Here is a 19,344-nt window from a genome sequence, read left to right on the forward strand (position 1 = left end):
GAACCAATGATTCATTAAAGAAACTATTACATTCTTAGGAAAATCAAAAATAAATTAACCATTGTTTTTTTGTTTATCATTTCAAATTCTTTAACAATAATTCAATAAAAACAAAGATAACTCATCGAAAAATAGATATTTTTAAAATGTTCAAATTGGAGATTGTTAAGGATGATGTGAGCTTTCGTACGCATATCATGAAAACCTTAGAAAAAATTTTTGTACCCTGATAAAAAACCGAAAAGCATCCCAAAAACGTCCTTTTTTCAATTTTCAAGGTCAAATTTCTCGAAAACCTAAGGTGATGGAACAATTCTGATTACGGATTCGCATTCAGCATCAAAAAACCTATAAAAATCACCCTATGCGATCCTAGAAATAATAAAAAAGTGAAATTCTGTTGCACTGTGTAATTAAAAAAAAAAAAAAAAAAAGTTAAAAAAAAAAAAAAAAAAAAAAAAAAAAAGTTAAAAAAAAAAAAAAAAAAAAAGAAAAGTTAAATGTATTTTTACATGTTGTTAAATTTTTTTTTATTTTTCGTTTTTTTTGGTTTATTTGTTTAAAAATTATTTATTTGACATTAGGCAAGTACTCTGTCAAAAAACAAGACCGCTTACGTGAAATAAACAAAATTTTTTTTTCTGAAATTTCAATTTATTAATTTTATAACTATTCTTAAGCTTTTGTTAAATAAACAAAGATCTTTTATTAACTAAATTACTTGTTAACGTATACTTTAAGGGGTCTACCCACTTTACACGCGCTAAAAAAGGCTATTTTCATTAATTTTTTTAATAGGTTTATATTATAAATATTTTCATGTGAGGTATTACACATCTTAATCTCAAAGTGCAAAAAAAAAATATTTTAATTTTTTTTAATTTGTTTATTTTATGTAAACGCGTTTTTCTCAAAACAACGTTTTTCGACCGCTTGTTGATGATATCTCCGAAACTACTGAACCGATCCTTACCAAATTTATACCACATATTCTTTGGGACCATAGCTCTTGCGCATATCGAGGGATTTTCAAAATTTTAAATATTTTTTTGGGCCCAAAACGGTCAAAAAACAACGTTACATTTTTTTCGAAAAATGTCCGCCATTTTGTCAATTTTGAAAAAAAATCGTATGATATGCGCAAGAGCTATTAACATGCAGAATCTAATACCGTTTAAATTTTTTGTTTCAGATCGTCCACGCCAAAAATTTCATCAACTGCGCACACCCCTTTCTTTTTTAAACATATTTTTTACAATTATTTTTAAATAAAAAAACAAATTGAAAAAAATCAAAATATTTTTTTTTGCACTTTGAGAGTGTATTTAAGATGTGTAATACCTCACATGAAAATATTTATAATATAAACCTATTAAAAAAATTAATGAAAATAGCCTTTTTTTAGCGCGTCTAAAGTGGGTAGACCCCTTAACTTATCTACTACTTAACACCTATTAGAAAATAGTTCTGTAGGCTTAAAAATAAAATTTAACATTTTTAGCCCCAGCCATTTAACTTTTCGCCCCAGCATGGGGCGAAAAGTTGAAAAAAATTTCAAAAAAGGACAAAACATGTATTTTATGCGAAAATATCAGAAACTTTTTTATTGAAAGTTGTAAAAGACAAGTTGCCCTACAATATTGATATATAAATATTTGCATCTAAGCGTATTATATTGTCTAAAAAAATAATTTATGCAAAATTTAACCTTTCGCCCCAGTCTTCCCTACCTGTTTTTAATTTCCAATTGCTTTTGCTTGGAATTAATTTGTTCAAGCAATTGCAAATTAAAAGCAAAAAAACAGGTATTTCTTTTATGTAATATGCCTATGAATCCAATTGAGCCTCCTAATTCCGAGCCCAATTCAAGAACTCGCCCGACGCTGGGATAAACGCGCGGCGTCGGGCGAAGTCTGTGTATAAATTCGCTCCCGGGCGAATGTCGACTTTAAGTATAAAATATAAAATGTTTTCGGCACTTACCCAGGGTTAACCCCGACTTAACCCCGAGTTAACCATTATCCAATCATCAAAAACATTTTGTTGGTCTAACCAATCACTATTAACCCGGAGTTAACTCGGAGCGAGTGCCGAAAACAGCCTATATGTTCGAGAAGTTTCTGTCTGGTGTTCTACACAGTTAAGTGAACCGTGGTGTGAGTATTTTTTTTAACTATGTCTTCGTCTGACGAAATGAGATAGGAAAAGATGTTTACAGCTATTAATGAAGTGTCAAACAAGCTATCCTCTTCACACACAGACCTAGGCGATAAGATACAAGCAACTAATAATCTGCTGAAAACCATGAGTAATCGAATTGACTATAATGAAGGAAGACTGGTTATTGTGGAAAACATAGAGGCACTCTATGTTAAATCGCAAAGAGCCAAAAACATTGTCCCCTTCAGGCTCGAGGACTTTGAAATTGTAAACAAGAATCTAATCGAGACTGTCAGAAAGGTGTTCATGGACCTGAATAAAAGAAACTTGTAAAACACAAATTTTTGTTCAAAAACGATTGCACTTGAAACTCAAATCACAAAAAATTAACAAATTGATATGATTTAATTCAATGCGTATCACAATTTGCACCTTAAACAGAAATTATAGTTTTCACGTAAAAAACTGTACAATTAAATTCATTGCACATTGCAAAAAAATTTTGTTTACAAGGAAAAATTAAAGAATATAAAAAATAACTAACTGTATCTGAAGAAAAAATCACAAATTGCACCTTAACGGTGTTTGATGGTCTCTTAAATTTCTAGAGTATGTGCAACAAACAGTTATCACAAACACGGCAGTGACCGGTTTAAATGACGTGAAATTGGTAAATAATCACTTTCGAACTAATTTTTCTTTAAACACAGACACTTTCTACAAAATATGTCAACGTACAATGGATAAGCATCTTCTAAATTATAATAATCCGAAAGATTTGTTTAATCCATACAGAAACGCGAATGCAAAATGGAAAATACCATAGCAATGTAATGCATGCTTTTGCCCTCTAATAGCAAATGGCTGTAACAATTTAGAAAATTTTTACCCATTGTACGTTGGCATATTTTGTAAAAAGTGTCTGTTTAGAGAAAAATTAGTTGGAAAATGTTTGTACACCTATTTCACGTCAATTAAACCAGGCAGTGTCGTATTCTGTTGGGCGATAATCGGAGGTCTCACATAACCTACAGATTTTAGAGACCATAGAACGCTCTTAAAGGAAATATCACTAATTCCACCTGAAGCAAACATCACAAATTGCACCTTAAGCAAAAATCAATACGTCTCACTTATTGCATTTTATACGGAAATTTACAGGAATATATCAATAATAAATTGAATATCTAACACTTAAAATACAAATTATTGTTCCAAAACTAACCAAAATATATACTTTAATAATTCACTGCGAGTCACAAATTACACTTTAACCCATTAGGAACCAGACAGACGAAAAATTTCAATTGACTTTAAGGACCTCGTTTATTTTAATTAAAATGCATATAAAAAAATTGGCTCATACCATTTTTAATGTGAAATTTACTCCTCTTTCAGATTCTGCTGTTAAAATTTGTTTTTACCAAATACAAAACCCTGAAGCGACCAATTTTTTTCAAAATGGCGGACGCTAATATTACGGCTAAAACTAAAAAATGGTTCACATATGAAACATAGTGCTTCAACTTTTTCAAGTAACTGAAATCGCCTGAAACTCGTTACTCGGGGGTTCTTGGGGTCGCTGATTACGATTATGATGTCAGTTTTCAAAAATTCAAAATGGCGGATCCAATATGGCAGACGAGTTTTGTAAAAATTAATTGGATTCACCTGAAACTCTCTATTTGGGGGTTCTTGGGGTCGTTGATTACGAATATGATGTCAGTTTTCGAAAATTTGAAATGGCGGATCCAATATGGCGGACGCAAATTTAAAAACTCTTCGAATTTGCTCAAAACTCGTCTCTCGGGGGTTTTTGGTGTTCCAATTGACCTTAAACTTTTTACTTGTGGGTTTTTAAGGTCGCTGATTACGAATCTCATGTCAGTTTTTTAAACTTTAAAATGACGGATCCAATATGGCGGACGAAAAATTTTAATGTCGTCTATTTCACTTGTAACTCGTCACTCCGAGGTTTTCGGCGTCGCTGATTACAAATATAATGTCAGTTTCCAAATCAGCGACCCCGAAAACCCCCAAGTAAGACATTTTAGGGTAATAAGATTATTTATAAAAGTCATCCGCGATATTGGATCCGCCATCTTGAATTTTAAAAAACTGACATAAGGTTTGCAATCAGTGAGCTTTAAAACCCAGAAGTAAACAGTTTCTTGAATTTTTACAGATCTTAGTATCTGTGAGTTTTTGGACTCTGACATATAACGGAATAACTCCGTTGTCCGCCGTTACAACGTAGGTTGCCTTGGATACAGGCCATAGTGGACCAGGAACTCAAATTTTTGGCCAAAAAGGCAATTTTTTAACTTGATTTAAATTAGATGAGATATACATTACTTATTTCTATACATTTTTTTACATTAAACACTAAAATAGTTTTGCATTTTATTAATTGGGAAAAAATATAAAACCCTTCGAACAATAAATTTTTATTTTTTAAATTTCTAGCGTTTCATGAAAATTTAACGCATTTTTTTATTTACATTTTTTTACATCAAACACTAAAATAGTTTTGCATTTTATAAATTGGAAAAAAATATAAAACCCTTCGAACAATAAATTTTATTTTTTAAATTTCTAGCGTTTCATGAAAATTTAACGCATTTTTTTATTTACAATTTTTTTAAATGGCATAATAAGGCACTTTTTTTATTCACATATAAGATGAAAGTTTGTTTATCAATAATAGCAGCTTCCTAATTAATTTGAAATTAAGTTACACCTCATTGAATAAATATTTATATATAAAATTTCGTACGTGACTAGATTTAAATAAATGATTCCCTCGATTTCCACCACCAATTTAAATGAGAAATATAACAAATTACTCCTTAGGTAGTATACTTTAACTCAAATATGCTCCTTTTTGCCCATTTTAATTTTAACAAGAAAAAAAAGTAAAAACTAATTTGTCGTAAATATTTTGTATGGCCATACAATTTTAATTTTTTGAAAGACATAATCTTAAACATAAATGCAATTCTTCAACATTGATTTTTGTTTAAAATAGCTTTGATTAAGCATGATGAATGTGAGTTTTTTTTATTAAACATAAATGAGATGTTTTAAAAAAGTAGATTTATAGGGCTCGAAAGTTTTACCTGCAACGCGTTAAACTCGTTTTACGCTTTTTGTTAGTTATGACAACTATATTAATTGATTTTAAGTATAGAAATTCCTTTTCAGACGCGAACCAATCAGAGAACTTCACTACTGAAAGTGGCCAAGAGTCAATTTCTTTATTTTACTTAAATGATTTTTTTCTTATTTTCAGCATATGCAAGTATGTAAGGAATAATTTTCAGGAACATTTAAAGAGAAGTTTTAGGCTGTTGGATCCCTAAATGTATAATATAGCTTAAAGTGAGATATTTACAGATAAAAATAGTTTGTTAAATATTTTAAAATAATTATATGATCCAATATGGCGAACATAAAATTAAAAAAATTATTTAAATTTAATGAAACTTTATATCAGGGGATTTTCGGAGTGGCTGATTACGAATATGAAGTCAGATTTTAAAAAACTAAAAATGGCAGATTTATTTATGTTAATTTTATGCTTCGAAGCATAATAATAAATAAAAATTGAATAATTTTTTTAATTTTATGTCTGACATAATTACCCGCTATTTTGAATTTTGAAATCTTACTTCATATTCGTAATCAGCGGCTCCGAAAACGCCATGATATAATGTTATATGAAAATTAAATAATTTTTTAAATTTTATCTCCGCCATATTGGATCCGCCATTTTGAATTTTTTTATAATCTGGCTACATATTCGTAATTAGCGACCCCTAAAATCCCCTTGATATCGAGTTTTATAAAAATTGAATGATTTTTTTAATTTGATGTCCGCCGTTTTGAATTTTTTAAATCTGACTTCATATTCGTAATCAGCGACCCTAAAAACAATAGATAGCATATTTAGTAGGCATAGATTTCACGCTTTTTGAGAATTATTAATTTTGTCCAAAAGCTAGCGATTCTGGCCCACTGTGGCCCACAAAATAATTACTGGTCAGTGACCTTAATAACACGTAGATACCAAGTTCTGTAAAGATTCAAGAAATTTTTATAAATCCAACCGCCATATTAGATCCTTCATTTATATTTCAAAAATCTGACTTTAAATTAGTAATCAGCGACCCCAAAAACATATAATACACCAGGTTTGGTCGAAGGAACCTTTCAACGAATTTTTTTGTGGTCCTGTGTTATCACAGTACAAATGCAGTACGCTCACGGTTTTTGCCGATGAGATTCTTGCAACGAGCTTAGGCCAATAAGGGCTAAGGCGTGGCCTAACCGCTAAGCGCAAGAAATTCATCGGGAAGTCCGATGAAACTGCTACCTGAAAAAGACATGAATTGAAGTCACGGGGAAAAGCCTTGTTTTTTCTCTCCGTGTACGAATCCATCCTTAAACTGCACACTGGGTGTGCGACACACGGGTGAAGGGAGCAGATTAAAATTCATTATTCCCGTTCTACACTGAAGGGCAGAGTCCCACGACAGCGTGGCAAAACAGAAATAAATGCTAAATAAATGTTCAGACTGATTAAACACATTTAACTAAATTAATAACAGATTAATATATAACACTGAAGGGCAGAATCTCACGACAGTGTGGCACATTAGATGTAAAATAAAATAAAGATTAACCAACACTGAAGGGCAGAATCTCACGACAGTGCGGAACATTACATGTTAATAAACAAAAGTATAACTAACATTGAAGGGCATAATCTGACGACAATGTGGCATACTAAATGTTAAATAAATATAAAAAATAACTAACACTGAAGGGCAGAAACTCGCAACAATGTAGCAAACAAAAAGAAATATAACAATTAAATATAATAATACAAACAATTAAATGATGAAGAGAAAAGAACACTTAATACTTATTCCAAAAATAAGAACATCCGCAATGGTTGAAGGGTAGTCCCAAACTGAGACTTCTACTCGTCAGGTCAGTGACCCGTTAGAAAAATAGAGTGGGGCAGCTACCACCTATTGTGAATCCAAAGTAATTGAAAAATAAGGTTGACTTGAACAACCGAACCTTACACGGGGACTTTACTGACTTTACTTTACTGTTCAAAATTCGTCGAATTTGCTTGAAACTTGTTACTTGGGGGTTTTAAGGGTCGCTGATTACGAATCTAACATTTTTTTAAGTAATAAAAAAACTTTAAATAAAACAAATTTATTTGTAAAACTGAAAGACCATATTACAGTCCATTAATGTACAAGTATTTTAAAAAAACATATTTTAAATGGCACAGAAAATTTAAAAATAATTATTTGTCTTTATCAAACAATCAGATTTAAGTCCTTTGCATATAAAATAATCAGAACAAAGTGTGATAAGAAATAATTATTTAGAGTTGAGAAAATGGTACTTAAAAATAGGCTTATTTCAATGGAATTTTACAACTGCTCATGCCTCCTTAACAAGAAATCAAACTCATGATCCGCCATTTTCAATTTTGAAAATATGACTTCATTATCGTTATCAGTGACCCCAAAAACCCCCGAGTAACAAATTTGAAGCCAATACGATGAGTTTTTAATATTGTCGTCCGCCATATTGGATCCGCCATTTCGTATTTTTTAAATTTGACTTTGGATTCGTAATCAGCGACCCCAAAAACCCCCGAGTAACAAATTTCAATCGATTTCATAAACTTTTGAAAATCGTATCCATCCTGTGATAAATTTTGGAAAATTGTTAACTTTCAAGCGCCATTTTGAATAAAAAAGTACGAAAAATCTTAAAACGCAAAGCATATTTTTAAACTCAAACTATCGGGAACACGCTTTTTATACCTTAGATGACTTGGAAAGATCGATATGACAACTAAAATTGGATCTAAAAAAAATTACTGTCCAAAATCTTGTATTTTTTGAGAATTTTTGAAAAAATAAGGGTTAAACGTCACTTTTTGGAAATTTTGACTATGCCATTCGAAAAAGCGACCCTATAAACGTATGGATATGTCCTTGAAGAATTTTTACTAATTTTTTCCTTTTAATATTATGAGCTTGAAACCGAAGTTAAAAATCAGAACAGTTGGGCGTTAAAGGGTTAAGTACTAATATTTCAGATTTATTGTTAAATGCTTTTTCTGAGAGCTTTCCAAATTTTAATTTGCTATCCTAGGTCAATATAGTAAGTTATAAGCTTCCTTTTAAGGCTCTTCATGTTCGCCGTGAACCTTTTTATTGTTAAAAACCATACAAAATTGACTAATTCAATGCATTTGTCAAAAAACATGCACTAACGTTTACAATGATATCTCGCGAATTAAATAAGATTTTTTAACGTCTTTGGTCTTAAATTAAAGATGAAGCTTAAGGAATGACACCTATATAAGTTATAAATTTTGTCTGCAATTTTTCAAAAAAATATGCCAGAGTTTAAAAAATTGTCAAAAAAACTTTCATTTTTTAATTTTTTTCATATTTGTCGATTGATAAAATCTTTGTGTAATTTCCTAACATTTCGAGTTGTATATCATTTAACATAGAATATTATAAGCTTTCAAACGGTAGATTTGTTAACATTATGAAATTAGTTTTTACAAGAATATCACGATTTAAAAATTAGTATGTTTTTGGGCCATACCCGTGAAGCCATACTGACGTTAGTGTGATGTACTTTAACTTTTGATAGGAGCTAAATTTCATCATAAAATTTTAAACCTGCATTCTTTTTGGACGGAGTTGTGTTCATTCCCGATAAACTGAAACAACTAGGTTTGTTTTTCGTAACAATCGATAGTAACGAGGGTTGGAAAAATGAATCAGTTTCAAATCATTTTAGCATGTGTTCTGTTTTAATGGTTTAGGAGCAGACAATCTTGAAGCACGAAAAATATTTAATGACAGTTTTTCTAGTTTTTGACAAATAACGAATGTTTATTTTGAAATATAATTAACAATTTGTTTTTAAGGTACCATTCACTTGAACAGCGAATTGGACATTACAAAACGAATAGATAAGTGCGGAAATAAAAGGTCAAATGCAGTTGGCGGCGACGTCCAATAGCGTTGGGAATTTAAAACTTAGTGGATCTTACCACAAATAATAAGTCTGAATATGCGAGAAGGTTGACAGAAAATTTATTTTCTGATTCAATCAAGGAAACAAATTGTTTCGATAATTCAGAATGTTATAAATGACTTTATAATTTCTACAGGTGATAAACGATTGGTAAACGAATAGAAAACGTATTTTTTACGACAGTATGCGAATAACGACTGTGTATTCGATTTATTAATATCTAACGACTGTACGAGTGGGTTGTCGACAACATAAATTTAAATGACTGTTTTATGTAAACTTTTTAATTTGTCTGGTTAATGTGTCACCAGAAAAAAGTAGAGGTCCTAGAAACAGCTACTACGAAGAAAATTGATTAACGAAATAATTGATATTTTGATCTCTCAGAACGAAACTGAGACAATTAGTAACGACTGTTATTCATAGACAACACTGTCAAAGACGGTTATAACAATAAATTATAAAACGACATGTGTTATAACGACAGTAGAGACGATTGTTAATTAAATAATAATAATAAAAATTAATAATTTTTATAAATTAAACAATGTCATATAATAGGAAGACAGTAAATACGAAAGTTAATATGAAGACAGTAAATAATAAAGAAAATTAAAAACGAATGTTCATAATTTAAATGACTTAGAACTATAGATAAATCTATTTGTCCAGTACTCTAAGATAATGACTGTTCCTTTAATTCAGACGAAATTTAAAAAATAAAAAAATTTTAAAAAAGTACATAAATAAACGAATTGTTAACGAAAAATTAAAAGACAATTACTAATAATAACTTTAAACCAAATGACTGATCTTTCCATGAATTCGCTTCAGAGAAAACTTAAAATAAGTTTTTATTAGCGAATTAGTAACGACAGTATAGTATTAATTATTTAATAATTAATAATGGTTTCAATAAATTATAATTATTTTATAATTTAATAATTAACTTAATTGTTAACGAATAAATAATTGAACTCTAAATTAATTTACAACCTTTTGTGTATTTTTACGAGTTATTGGCGGATAAATTACAGACGATAGATTTGTTTTCATACTTTAAATACGACAGTTATTTTCTTAAAATTCTTTTTAACAATAAATAAAAAAAAACGAACTGAAATTCCAAAAAATTCTCATAAGTGGAATAAGTATCTGTCATTGTATAATAATTTTCTATACTTGCGATAAAAACGAAACTTTAAGTAAACTAAACAAACGATGCGAAATAAAATATAACGAGTGTAACTGAAACAAATATAATTAATTAAATATGATACGAAATGAGATTCTATAAATTTTCTTTTTGATCGACGTGAGAAACTTATTTCTAATTATAAAAACAAAAGAACGAGAAGAGAAGAAAAACAATTCTTGTTTTAAAAGGTTTAAATAATGAAAAATAGACGAAACTCTTTTCAATTTAATAACGAATAAAGTATTAATTGTTTTTAAAATTCTATTAATTTAGACCAAAACAAATCGAATACTGTCAGTTTACAAAAATCCTTTGTATTTTAAAGTGACAGAAATTATTTTAAATTACTTGAATCTTAAACAAAACGGAATGTTCAAGTAAATGATATAAGTCACATAAAGAAAAACGATTGCTCTTGAAAGAATCAAGAATTCAAAAACAATATTTTTACGAATGTCAAAGCTTTACTTTTTATAAGACTGACATCAGTCTATGACGACTATCGCTCATTAAAAAATTTTTAAAAAAAATTTAAAAAACGTTAGGAAAACAAACAGGTATTACTGGTAAGAGTTTAATCAGCTCAAATAATAAGCCTAAGTGTTACTAATTCAGCCAATAATGAAAGACAGTTTTCAAAATTAAATGTTATAACGAAAAAGTTAATTTTGATCTATTTGAATGATCTTTTAATTATATTATGGTAAATTATTCCGTCAATGCCTAATAATATTTTCACCTTGGTAGAAAAATATAATTCACCTAATTATTTCTTCAACCATAAGAAAGTCCGATTATAAATGCAGCAATAATTATAACGATATGTCTCGAAAATAATATTTATTATTTCGATAATAAAAAATAATAATAAACGATTAATTTGTCTTAAAGTAAAAACAAGATTGATTTAAAAATATAAATATACGAATTTATGTTTTCCAAGAAGCAGCAATCATTTCGACTATTATTTTAGACAGGTTTTTCGATTTATTTAAACGATAAACGATTTACAGAAGTTACATATATCAAATTCGACAGTGCTGAAATGTCCAGAATATTCAACTTGAGAAAGGATCGACTTGAAACGACTATATTTAAAATAAATCGAGAAACTTATAAATTATTTTAGCTTGAAATTTGTAAAACTGATAATTTTTATTTTATATTATAAACGAGTCAATCTCGGGAGGGAGTGTTGGAATATTGTATATTCGCGCCTAATATCTCGCTTGACTCTAACAGTAGTTGATTCTACGTCACTGCCGTGTGCGCACGCACTCCTTCTTCTTCTCGATATCGCTTCGACCGTGAACGTTTCGATCGTCTACGAGCTCTTAATAAACGACCGATTTCATCCGTATTTGTGTATTATTATTGACTACATCCTGCTCTAAATAATCTGCATGCCAACATTTTAAAATAATTGTTGTTTTTTAATAATAAGTACAATCGATTGCCATATTATTTATTTTTTCTCGAGAGTATCAATTTCATACGCAGGTGACGCCTCATTTTTGCCGCAAAATGCTTTATTGAGTTTGTTTTTCTAGATATAGTTAATGTAACGGTAGATATTAGCTGTCAGTCGTATAATCATTGCATTAATTATGCAAATACGATCAGCATTTTCAAAACAGAGAAGCGTTGGAAAGTTATGTGTACATAAAAACAAGTTGATAGTTTATGGGGAGAGGGAGGGGGGTATTCACGAGAAGGAGAAATACCAATTCTAGGAAGTGGGCGTTATTATATTGTACAGCACCTGTCTATTAACGTAATGAACACATGTGGATTACATATTTTTATATGGCGCTTACAATTCAAAAATATGGAAGAATATTATTTTGTTGAAAAATTTTCTAAAACAGTGTTCTTCGAAAGAATTCTTAGTAATGCACAATTTCGATTTTATCATAATGTACTTATTCCATAATTAAATTGTGCACTAAATCTGAATTAATTACTATTTCCAGGTTAATATGAGAACTATTGTGCGAGGGTAAGAAGAGAAATATAGGCTGTATCGATTGGAAGCCGTCAGGTCCCCGTTTGGTAGCGAAGTGAACTTCATGTTCTCGCTGGCCCTTGATACTTGTGTTCTCTGTTGACAGTTTTGTGGTTGTCTTATAATAGCACAATAGCTCCGTGAAGTGTACTAAACTATTTATATCACCCATCCATATGAGGACTGGCAATATACATAAGTAAGTTGCGAGTTATAAGTGCATATTACATAGATTGAGAAAGTACTTCTGTTTACATTTAATTTTAAATATCACAGTGATTGAAATTAAGAATTGGTTGAAATTACTATACTCGAAAGCCGGTTTAGTGGACTATCAGGGAAAATCGTTCGCTAAAGCAAACAGGACCTTTAAGGAGGATGGTGACTGTCTTTTCGGGCCAGGCGGTGAGAGGGGAATTCACATGCTTTTATATGGGATTAAAACTGCAAATACCAACTGTTTTAATATATATTTTATAAGTGAAAATATGCAATACTTAATATATTAGACATAAAAAATAGTATTTTTAATAATTCCAATTCATTATTCTCAAAAAATATTTTAAAAAATAATTATTTAATTACGTAAAAAAAATTCGTAAAAAAATTTTATGAGCATGGAGATCGTGACAACAGCGCATTCCATGCGCATGTTATTTTAGAAATAACATAACTATTTTAGAAACAGTGTTGGTAACACTGAATAAGATTTTATTCGTATATGATTACATTTCGACGTTGCCACGTTTCTGTGTATTATGTTAGAGAGGTTAGAAAATCTATAATTTTACGTCAGTTTTAATGTTATTTCTAAAAATCGAGACAGTCGGTTTACTCAATTATTTTTTTAAATTATTCCAAAAGTATTGAACTTTAAAAGAGATCTTTAAAAAAAGTTTAACTTTTTTACACAAGTTATTATCAAAATAGTGCACTTCATAAAACACTCTCTATAAGAGCACATATAAAAACATGCAATTTCAACAATTAAATTCTCAAAAACGGGACAGTAACAAATTAAAAAAAAATTGTTTTATAATTTGGACATCCTTAACAACGAGTTTTTACAAATTTCAAAAAATTCTTAACATTTTTATTTGAGTCACCATCCTCCTTAATGAGTTAGGTCAAAGAAAATCAGGAGCGTACATTACTATTCATAAAAGGACTTATTTATTAATAAATATTTTTAGGTATCATTTTAAAATAATTTTTCAGAATAAAAATTTTTATTTACCTAATATAATAGTTTTCATTTTGATTAACTACAAATTTTCAATTCAAAAACAATACTACAAATTGACAGATGATTATTTTAATTTTATCAATATTACTATAATTTTGAACAAAATATTTTTTTTTCATTAAGTAATAAAATGATTAAAATTGTTGTTATTTTACTATTTATAATTAATTAATAATTATAATAATTTTACACTGAAAAAAATGTATTTGATTCAAATAGGTACAATATAAATAGGTATAATATATACAATACATACTAGGGTGGTTCTAAATTGGGTGATGTTTCCAAATTTTTGGTCTCACCCCAAATAAATTAATCAGAGCAAAAAATAGAGCGAAAGACAAAATCGATGACTTAAAACTAGAAATTGAATCTTGCCGAGAAAAATTAAATAAAACCAGTGCTAAAACTTTAAAAGAGATTTTGGATAATAACGAAAATATAAGTAATAATGAGCGAACATTAGTAAATGCAATTTTTTCATCTGCTAGCAAAAAAAAAATCCTAAAAATAATAGGTATTCCGATGATTGGTTAATTATTTGTTTATTGCTACATATGCGCTCTCCTGCTGCATATAGATTGCTAATGGATAATAAAATATTGCCTTTGCCGCGCACAAGAACAATACGAAGGTATTGAAAATTATTAATCATTAAAAATTATATTGTTAAACCTAACTTATCTTTTTAAACATTTCGTATTGGAGTAAATTAAAATTATTATTATTACGAAAATTTAAAATTATATATTGTAAAAATTTAAATTATAAATAAGTAAAACTATATTAATTTAATTTAATTGAGAAAAACTAAAAATAAATTGTAAAAATGTGAAGCTTAAATTTATAATCAATTATTTCTAAATAAAATAATTTTTCAGGTATCTGGCTCATTTTGATATTTCATGTGGATTTGATCCACGTTATTTTGAAGTGTTGGAAAAACATTTCGAAAAGAAATCGGATGCTGAACGTGACGGTATTATTCTAATTGATGAGATGAAGACACGAAAAGGACTACTCTTGGATCAAATTAGTATGAAGTACAAAGGTCTTTCTGATCTCGGATTTGAAGAGGTGCCAGGAGACATTACTGAGGAACTAGCGGATTATGGACTGGTTATCGTTTTTAGACCGCTCTGTGATAACTACACATAGCCTATTGCTGTGTTCACATCTAAAGGACCGGTTAAAGGCGAAATTTTAACTAAATTGGTGATAGAAGCAGTATGTTGTTCAGAACAAATAGGAGCGAGAGTTCACGGTCTTGTAACAGACGCAGCGACAACAAATAGGCGTATTTGGACAGAACTTGGATGCAGTGGAAAAATTTCATCGTTGAAAAATTCGATTGAACAGCCAGTAGATGAAAACCGCGAGTTTTTCTTCTTTTCCGACACTCCTCATCTGATTAAAAATGTTCGTAATTGCTTAGCAAATAGGAAGAAATTACAAGTAAGTAATTCATCCATTTACCTATTCATCAATTTATTTATCCATTCACCTATTTATGAACTTATCCATTAGTCTATTTATCAAATCACTATCCATTCATCTGTCCATTATTCGAATTATACTTGTATTAATTGATTTCAGGTAGATCCAAATGAAAGTTTTATTAAATGGGAACATTTTGAAATCCTTCATGCTTTAGATAAGCTTTAACCAGCTTGTAACAGGCGGTGTCCAAAAATTTTCGATGCTCACATAGATATCGCTACGAACAGTTTAACAAAAATGAGAGTCTCATATGCCGTTCAAGTATAATTCTATTATTTTTAATATTTTTGTGATTTAAAATTGTAATAATTAAAATTTTTTTAAATGGTTATTTCTTATAGGTCTTAAGTAAATCCATGGCAAATGGTTTACGCTTTTACTGAGCATATGAAGATCGTTTAATAAATTCTAAATCTACCGCAAAGTTTTCCGAAGTTTTTAATAATATGTTTGACGCTCTAAATCGTACATCTGTAAATGTAAATACCCCCTCTCCCTAAGTAGACTTACGTATGAAAATAAAACTAAATTACTTCTTTAGTTAATACCCTCTTTGCAAACACAAATTAGTATGATTAAATAATAAAATTTAATTTTTTTCTAACCAGTTACACTTTTTTTATTTTGAAAGGTGTGTGTCCACATAGAACCACCTCTAATAAAACACTACAATTTACTTCGAAAATAATATTTCCACTTACACATTGTAAAAAATCTTATTTTCCACTCAAAAAAATAGAGAATTGTTGTTAAATAGTTATTATTTGTTAATATAGGAGATTAATATATTTCGATGTCAGGTTAGGTAGCAGGAGTGACAGTTTAAGTTTAACTCATTCACAATTGTGCTGAATGCTTGTCTTCCAGTATTTTTCTTACTAATTAGTAGAGCAGACAACTTTACCACTTTTAAAATTAAAAATTCTTTGCTTTTTCGGGTGGTTCAATGATGCAGCACTCACTGTATACACATGACATTCACAACAAAAATTGTTTATAATAAATTTATGTAAGATTTAAAATTCTTTATCACATCGGAATATTGAAGTTGACATCCTAAACAAAATAAATCACAAGCTTAGTAATTTTTAAAACTTTCTATTTCAATAAAAAAACGTCATTATAATTACACCAAGTTTTTCGTTTTGTACGTTGAAAACAGTTTTTTTTAGTTTAAATTTGTAAATAATAAACATACGTGCCGGAAATTTTTGGACAGTCTGCTTCGGTTATACTATCTTATATGTTAAATGAGAAAAAATGTCAGTCATTTCTCATAAAATTGAAGTGGTTCACTGTTGACGCTGGTTTAATGTAGCCTACTCTCCCCTATATAAATATGGGCAAATCCACAGAACTGGTAGATTTTCGCTTATAAAGATAAAAAATTTTAATTTGCAAGCACACCTATCATTTATGGTTTATTTTTCTTGAAATTTATTTGAGAACAATTATCACCTTGCGTGATTAGATTTATTAAAATGCCGTCAAAGTTACAAACCAAAAACGAAAACAAAATTTTTGTTAAGGAAATCAAAGTTAAAAATGCATTTTATTCTATATATTATTGTAATTTTTACAAAATATTTTAAATCAAAGTACACTAAGAAGTAATAATATTAATAAAAATAGAAATGTTCTTTTCTTAAATTAATCTTTCGTTTTAAAACATTATTTTTGTTTTTTTAATACTCTATTCTTCTTTGTCCCAACTTTTTTATTTGTGTAATTTTAACGAATTTTTAGTTTTTAAACTTGTCTTCTTTTAGAAGCAGGAGTAGCAGGGTTTTTTAGTTTGTTAACTTTTTTTCTGTTAGAAGCAGGAGTTGCAGGAGCACCAGGAGACGCAGAAGTCGTGGGAGCATCAGGAGTTGCAGCAATAGTAGGATACGCAGGATTATTTCGTTTGTTAACTTTTTTTCTGTTAGAAGCAGGAGTCGAGGAAGCATCAGGAGTAGCAGGAGTCGTAGGAGCATCAGGAGAAGCAGGAGTCGCAGCAATAGTAGGATACGTTGGATTACTTCGTTTGTGAACTTTTTTTCTGTTAGAAGAAGGAGTCGCAGGAGCATCAGGAGTCGTAGCAGGATTATTTTGTTTCTTAACTTTATTTCTGTTAGCAGCAGGAGTCGCAGGAGCATCAGGAGACGCAAAAGTCGTAGGAGCATCAGGAGAAGCAAGAGTCGCAGCAGTATCAGTAGACGCAGGATTATTTCGTTTGTTAACTTTATTTCTGTTAGCAGCAGGAGACGCAAAAGTCGTAGGAGCAGGAGTCGAAGGAGCATCAGGAGTAGCATGAGTCGTAGGAGCATCAGGAGAAGCAGGAGTCGCAGCAATAGTAGTATACGTAGGATTACTTCGTTTGTTAACTTTTTTTCTCTTAGAAGAAGGAGTCGCAGGAGCATCAGGAGACGCAAAAGTCGTAGGAGCAGGAGTCGAGGGAGCATCAGGAGTAGCAGGAGTCGTAGGAGCATCAGGAGAAGCAGGAGTCGCAGCAATAGTAGTATACGTAGGATTACTTCGTTTGTTAACTTTTTTTCTCTTAGAAGAAGGAGTCGCAGGAGGCGCAGCAGGATTATTTCGTTTGTTAACTTTATTTCTGTTAGCAGCAGGAGACGCAAGAGCAACAGAAGTCGCAGCAGGATTATTTCGTTTGTTAACTTTTTTTCTGTTAGAAGCAGGAGTCGCAGGAGCATCTGGTGACGCAGAAGTCGTAGGAGTATCAGGAGAAGCAGGAGTCGCTGCAATAGTAGGATACGTAGGATTATTTCGTTTGTTAACTTTTTTTCTGTTAGAAGCAGGTGTCACAGGAGCATCAGGTGTAGCAGGAGTGTCATCAATCGCAAAAGTTTTTTGTTTATTAGCTTTTCTTCTGTTAGAAGCAGGAGTCACAGGATTTTTTGGTTTATTAACTATTCTTCTGTTAGAAGCAGCAGTAGAAGGAGAATCAGGAGTAGCAGGAGTCGTATCAGTCGCAAGAGTTTTTTGTTTATTAACTTTTCGTCTGTTAGAAGCAGCAGTAGCAGGAGTCTTTTTCTTTTCCTCAAAAGAGCAACTATTTGGAGTTAAAGAAAAATGGCAACATGGATGACTATAAAGGCCATTATTCACACAATACGAACAAGTTAAATAATTTAAAAAGAGACTTTTTTCGTTTTGTTGAGACCAAAGAATTTGGAAAATCTTAGTGGTGTTTGGAATAGCTTGAATTTGTGGTTCCACTAGTGAATCCATTTTTTCTATATTGGTTTCAAGTATTTTAAAGGCTCGAATTTTTTGTGATTCCAAAGAATTTATAATATTTATCATTGATTCTGCAGTAACGATATCCTTTCCTTGTGCCACTGCTCTATCACATAGTCCCTTTACTGTGCCTCCAATTCCATCTGCAGTGCTTTTTCCATGTCCAGGCGATGAGAAATTCCACGTAGCATGTTTTAAATTCAACTCCTTGCAGTGATGTCGAAACAAAAAAAAATTTGTTTTGTTTCTGTATTGGGTTGAAGGCCCGTCACTTTGAAAGTGTAGTGCAGAAAAATTAGGAACTTTTTCTTCAATTAATTTCAAAATTGGTTCCAAATGTGCCCACACTGATGCTGCATCATGCCTTAAACATTCAGAAATAGTGCAAAACGAATTGCACAGTACTTTTCCGGAAGATTCATTTAGATAATAAAACGCACCAGTGTGTAGAGATAGTTGTTTTTTGGATGCACCAAAATGCGCGCTTTGTATTTCATTATTATATTTACAAATATAATTTTGCGAAAAATCGATAACGATGTAAACTTCGTTTTGTTGTAGATTGTTTTGGATATTTTCTAGAGCCCTGAACTGATGACCAGTAACGAACACGTGATGCAAATAATGTGGAATAGCTGAATTTACTGCTTCTACAAATTCCTTTACAGTGCAGTTGATTCTTTCTTTTGACGTTATTTTAACGTTGTAAGTGAGCCCTTTTGCTCCTAATCTACTAACGTTTTTAGTCTCCCACTTGAAATACCACGTAGAATCATCATTTTCTTCTACCGTCAAATTTTTTACTGCACAGTCCTTGCAATTTCCATAAAAACAGTCTTTATTTTCGACATTACAAACTAATGATTCCACAAATGATAACGACGAATTGCTAGTCAAAAGATG

The 19,344-nt window shown here is 30.3% G+C and overlaps 1 protein-coding gene across 1 annotated transcript; it reads right to left on the minus strand.

Moving 5' to 3' along the window:
• Window positions 1-16,950: 16,950 nt before the first annotated feature.
• LOC122504556 (proteoglycan 4-like) lies at window positions 16,951-18,432 on the minus strand. The gene has a single exon (XM_043615714.1). It carries the CDS (start codon window positions 18,430-18,432, stop codon window positions 16,951-16,953), a length of 1,482 nt encoding a protein of 493 aa, XP_043471649.1.
• Between the last annotated feature and the right edge of the window lie 912 nt (window positions 18,433-19,344).

Source organism: Leptopilina heterotoma, unplaced genomic scaffold, assembly GCF_015476425.1.
Source record: "Leptopilina heterotoma isolate Lh14 unplaced genomic scaffold, ASM1547642v1 Lhet_304, whole genome shotgun sequence".
Lineage (NCBI taxonomy): Eukaryota > Metazoa > Arthropoda > Insecta > Hymenoptera > Figitidae > Leptopilina > Leptopilina heterotoma.

Coding starts and splice junctions, on each gene's coding strand:
- LOC122504556 (XM_043615714.1), bottom strand. CDS start 18,432: ATGGATTCACTAGTGGAACCACAAATTCAAGCTATTCCAAACACCACT.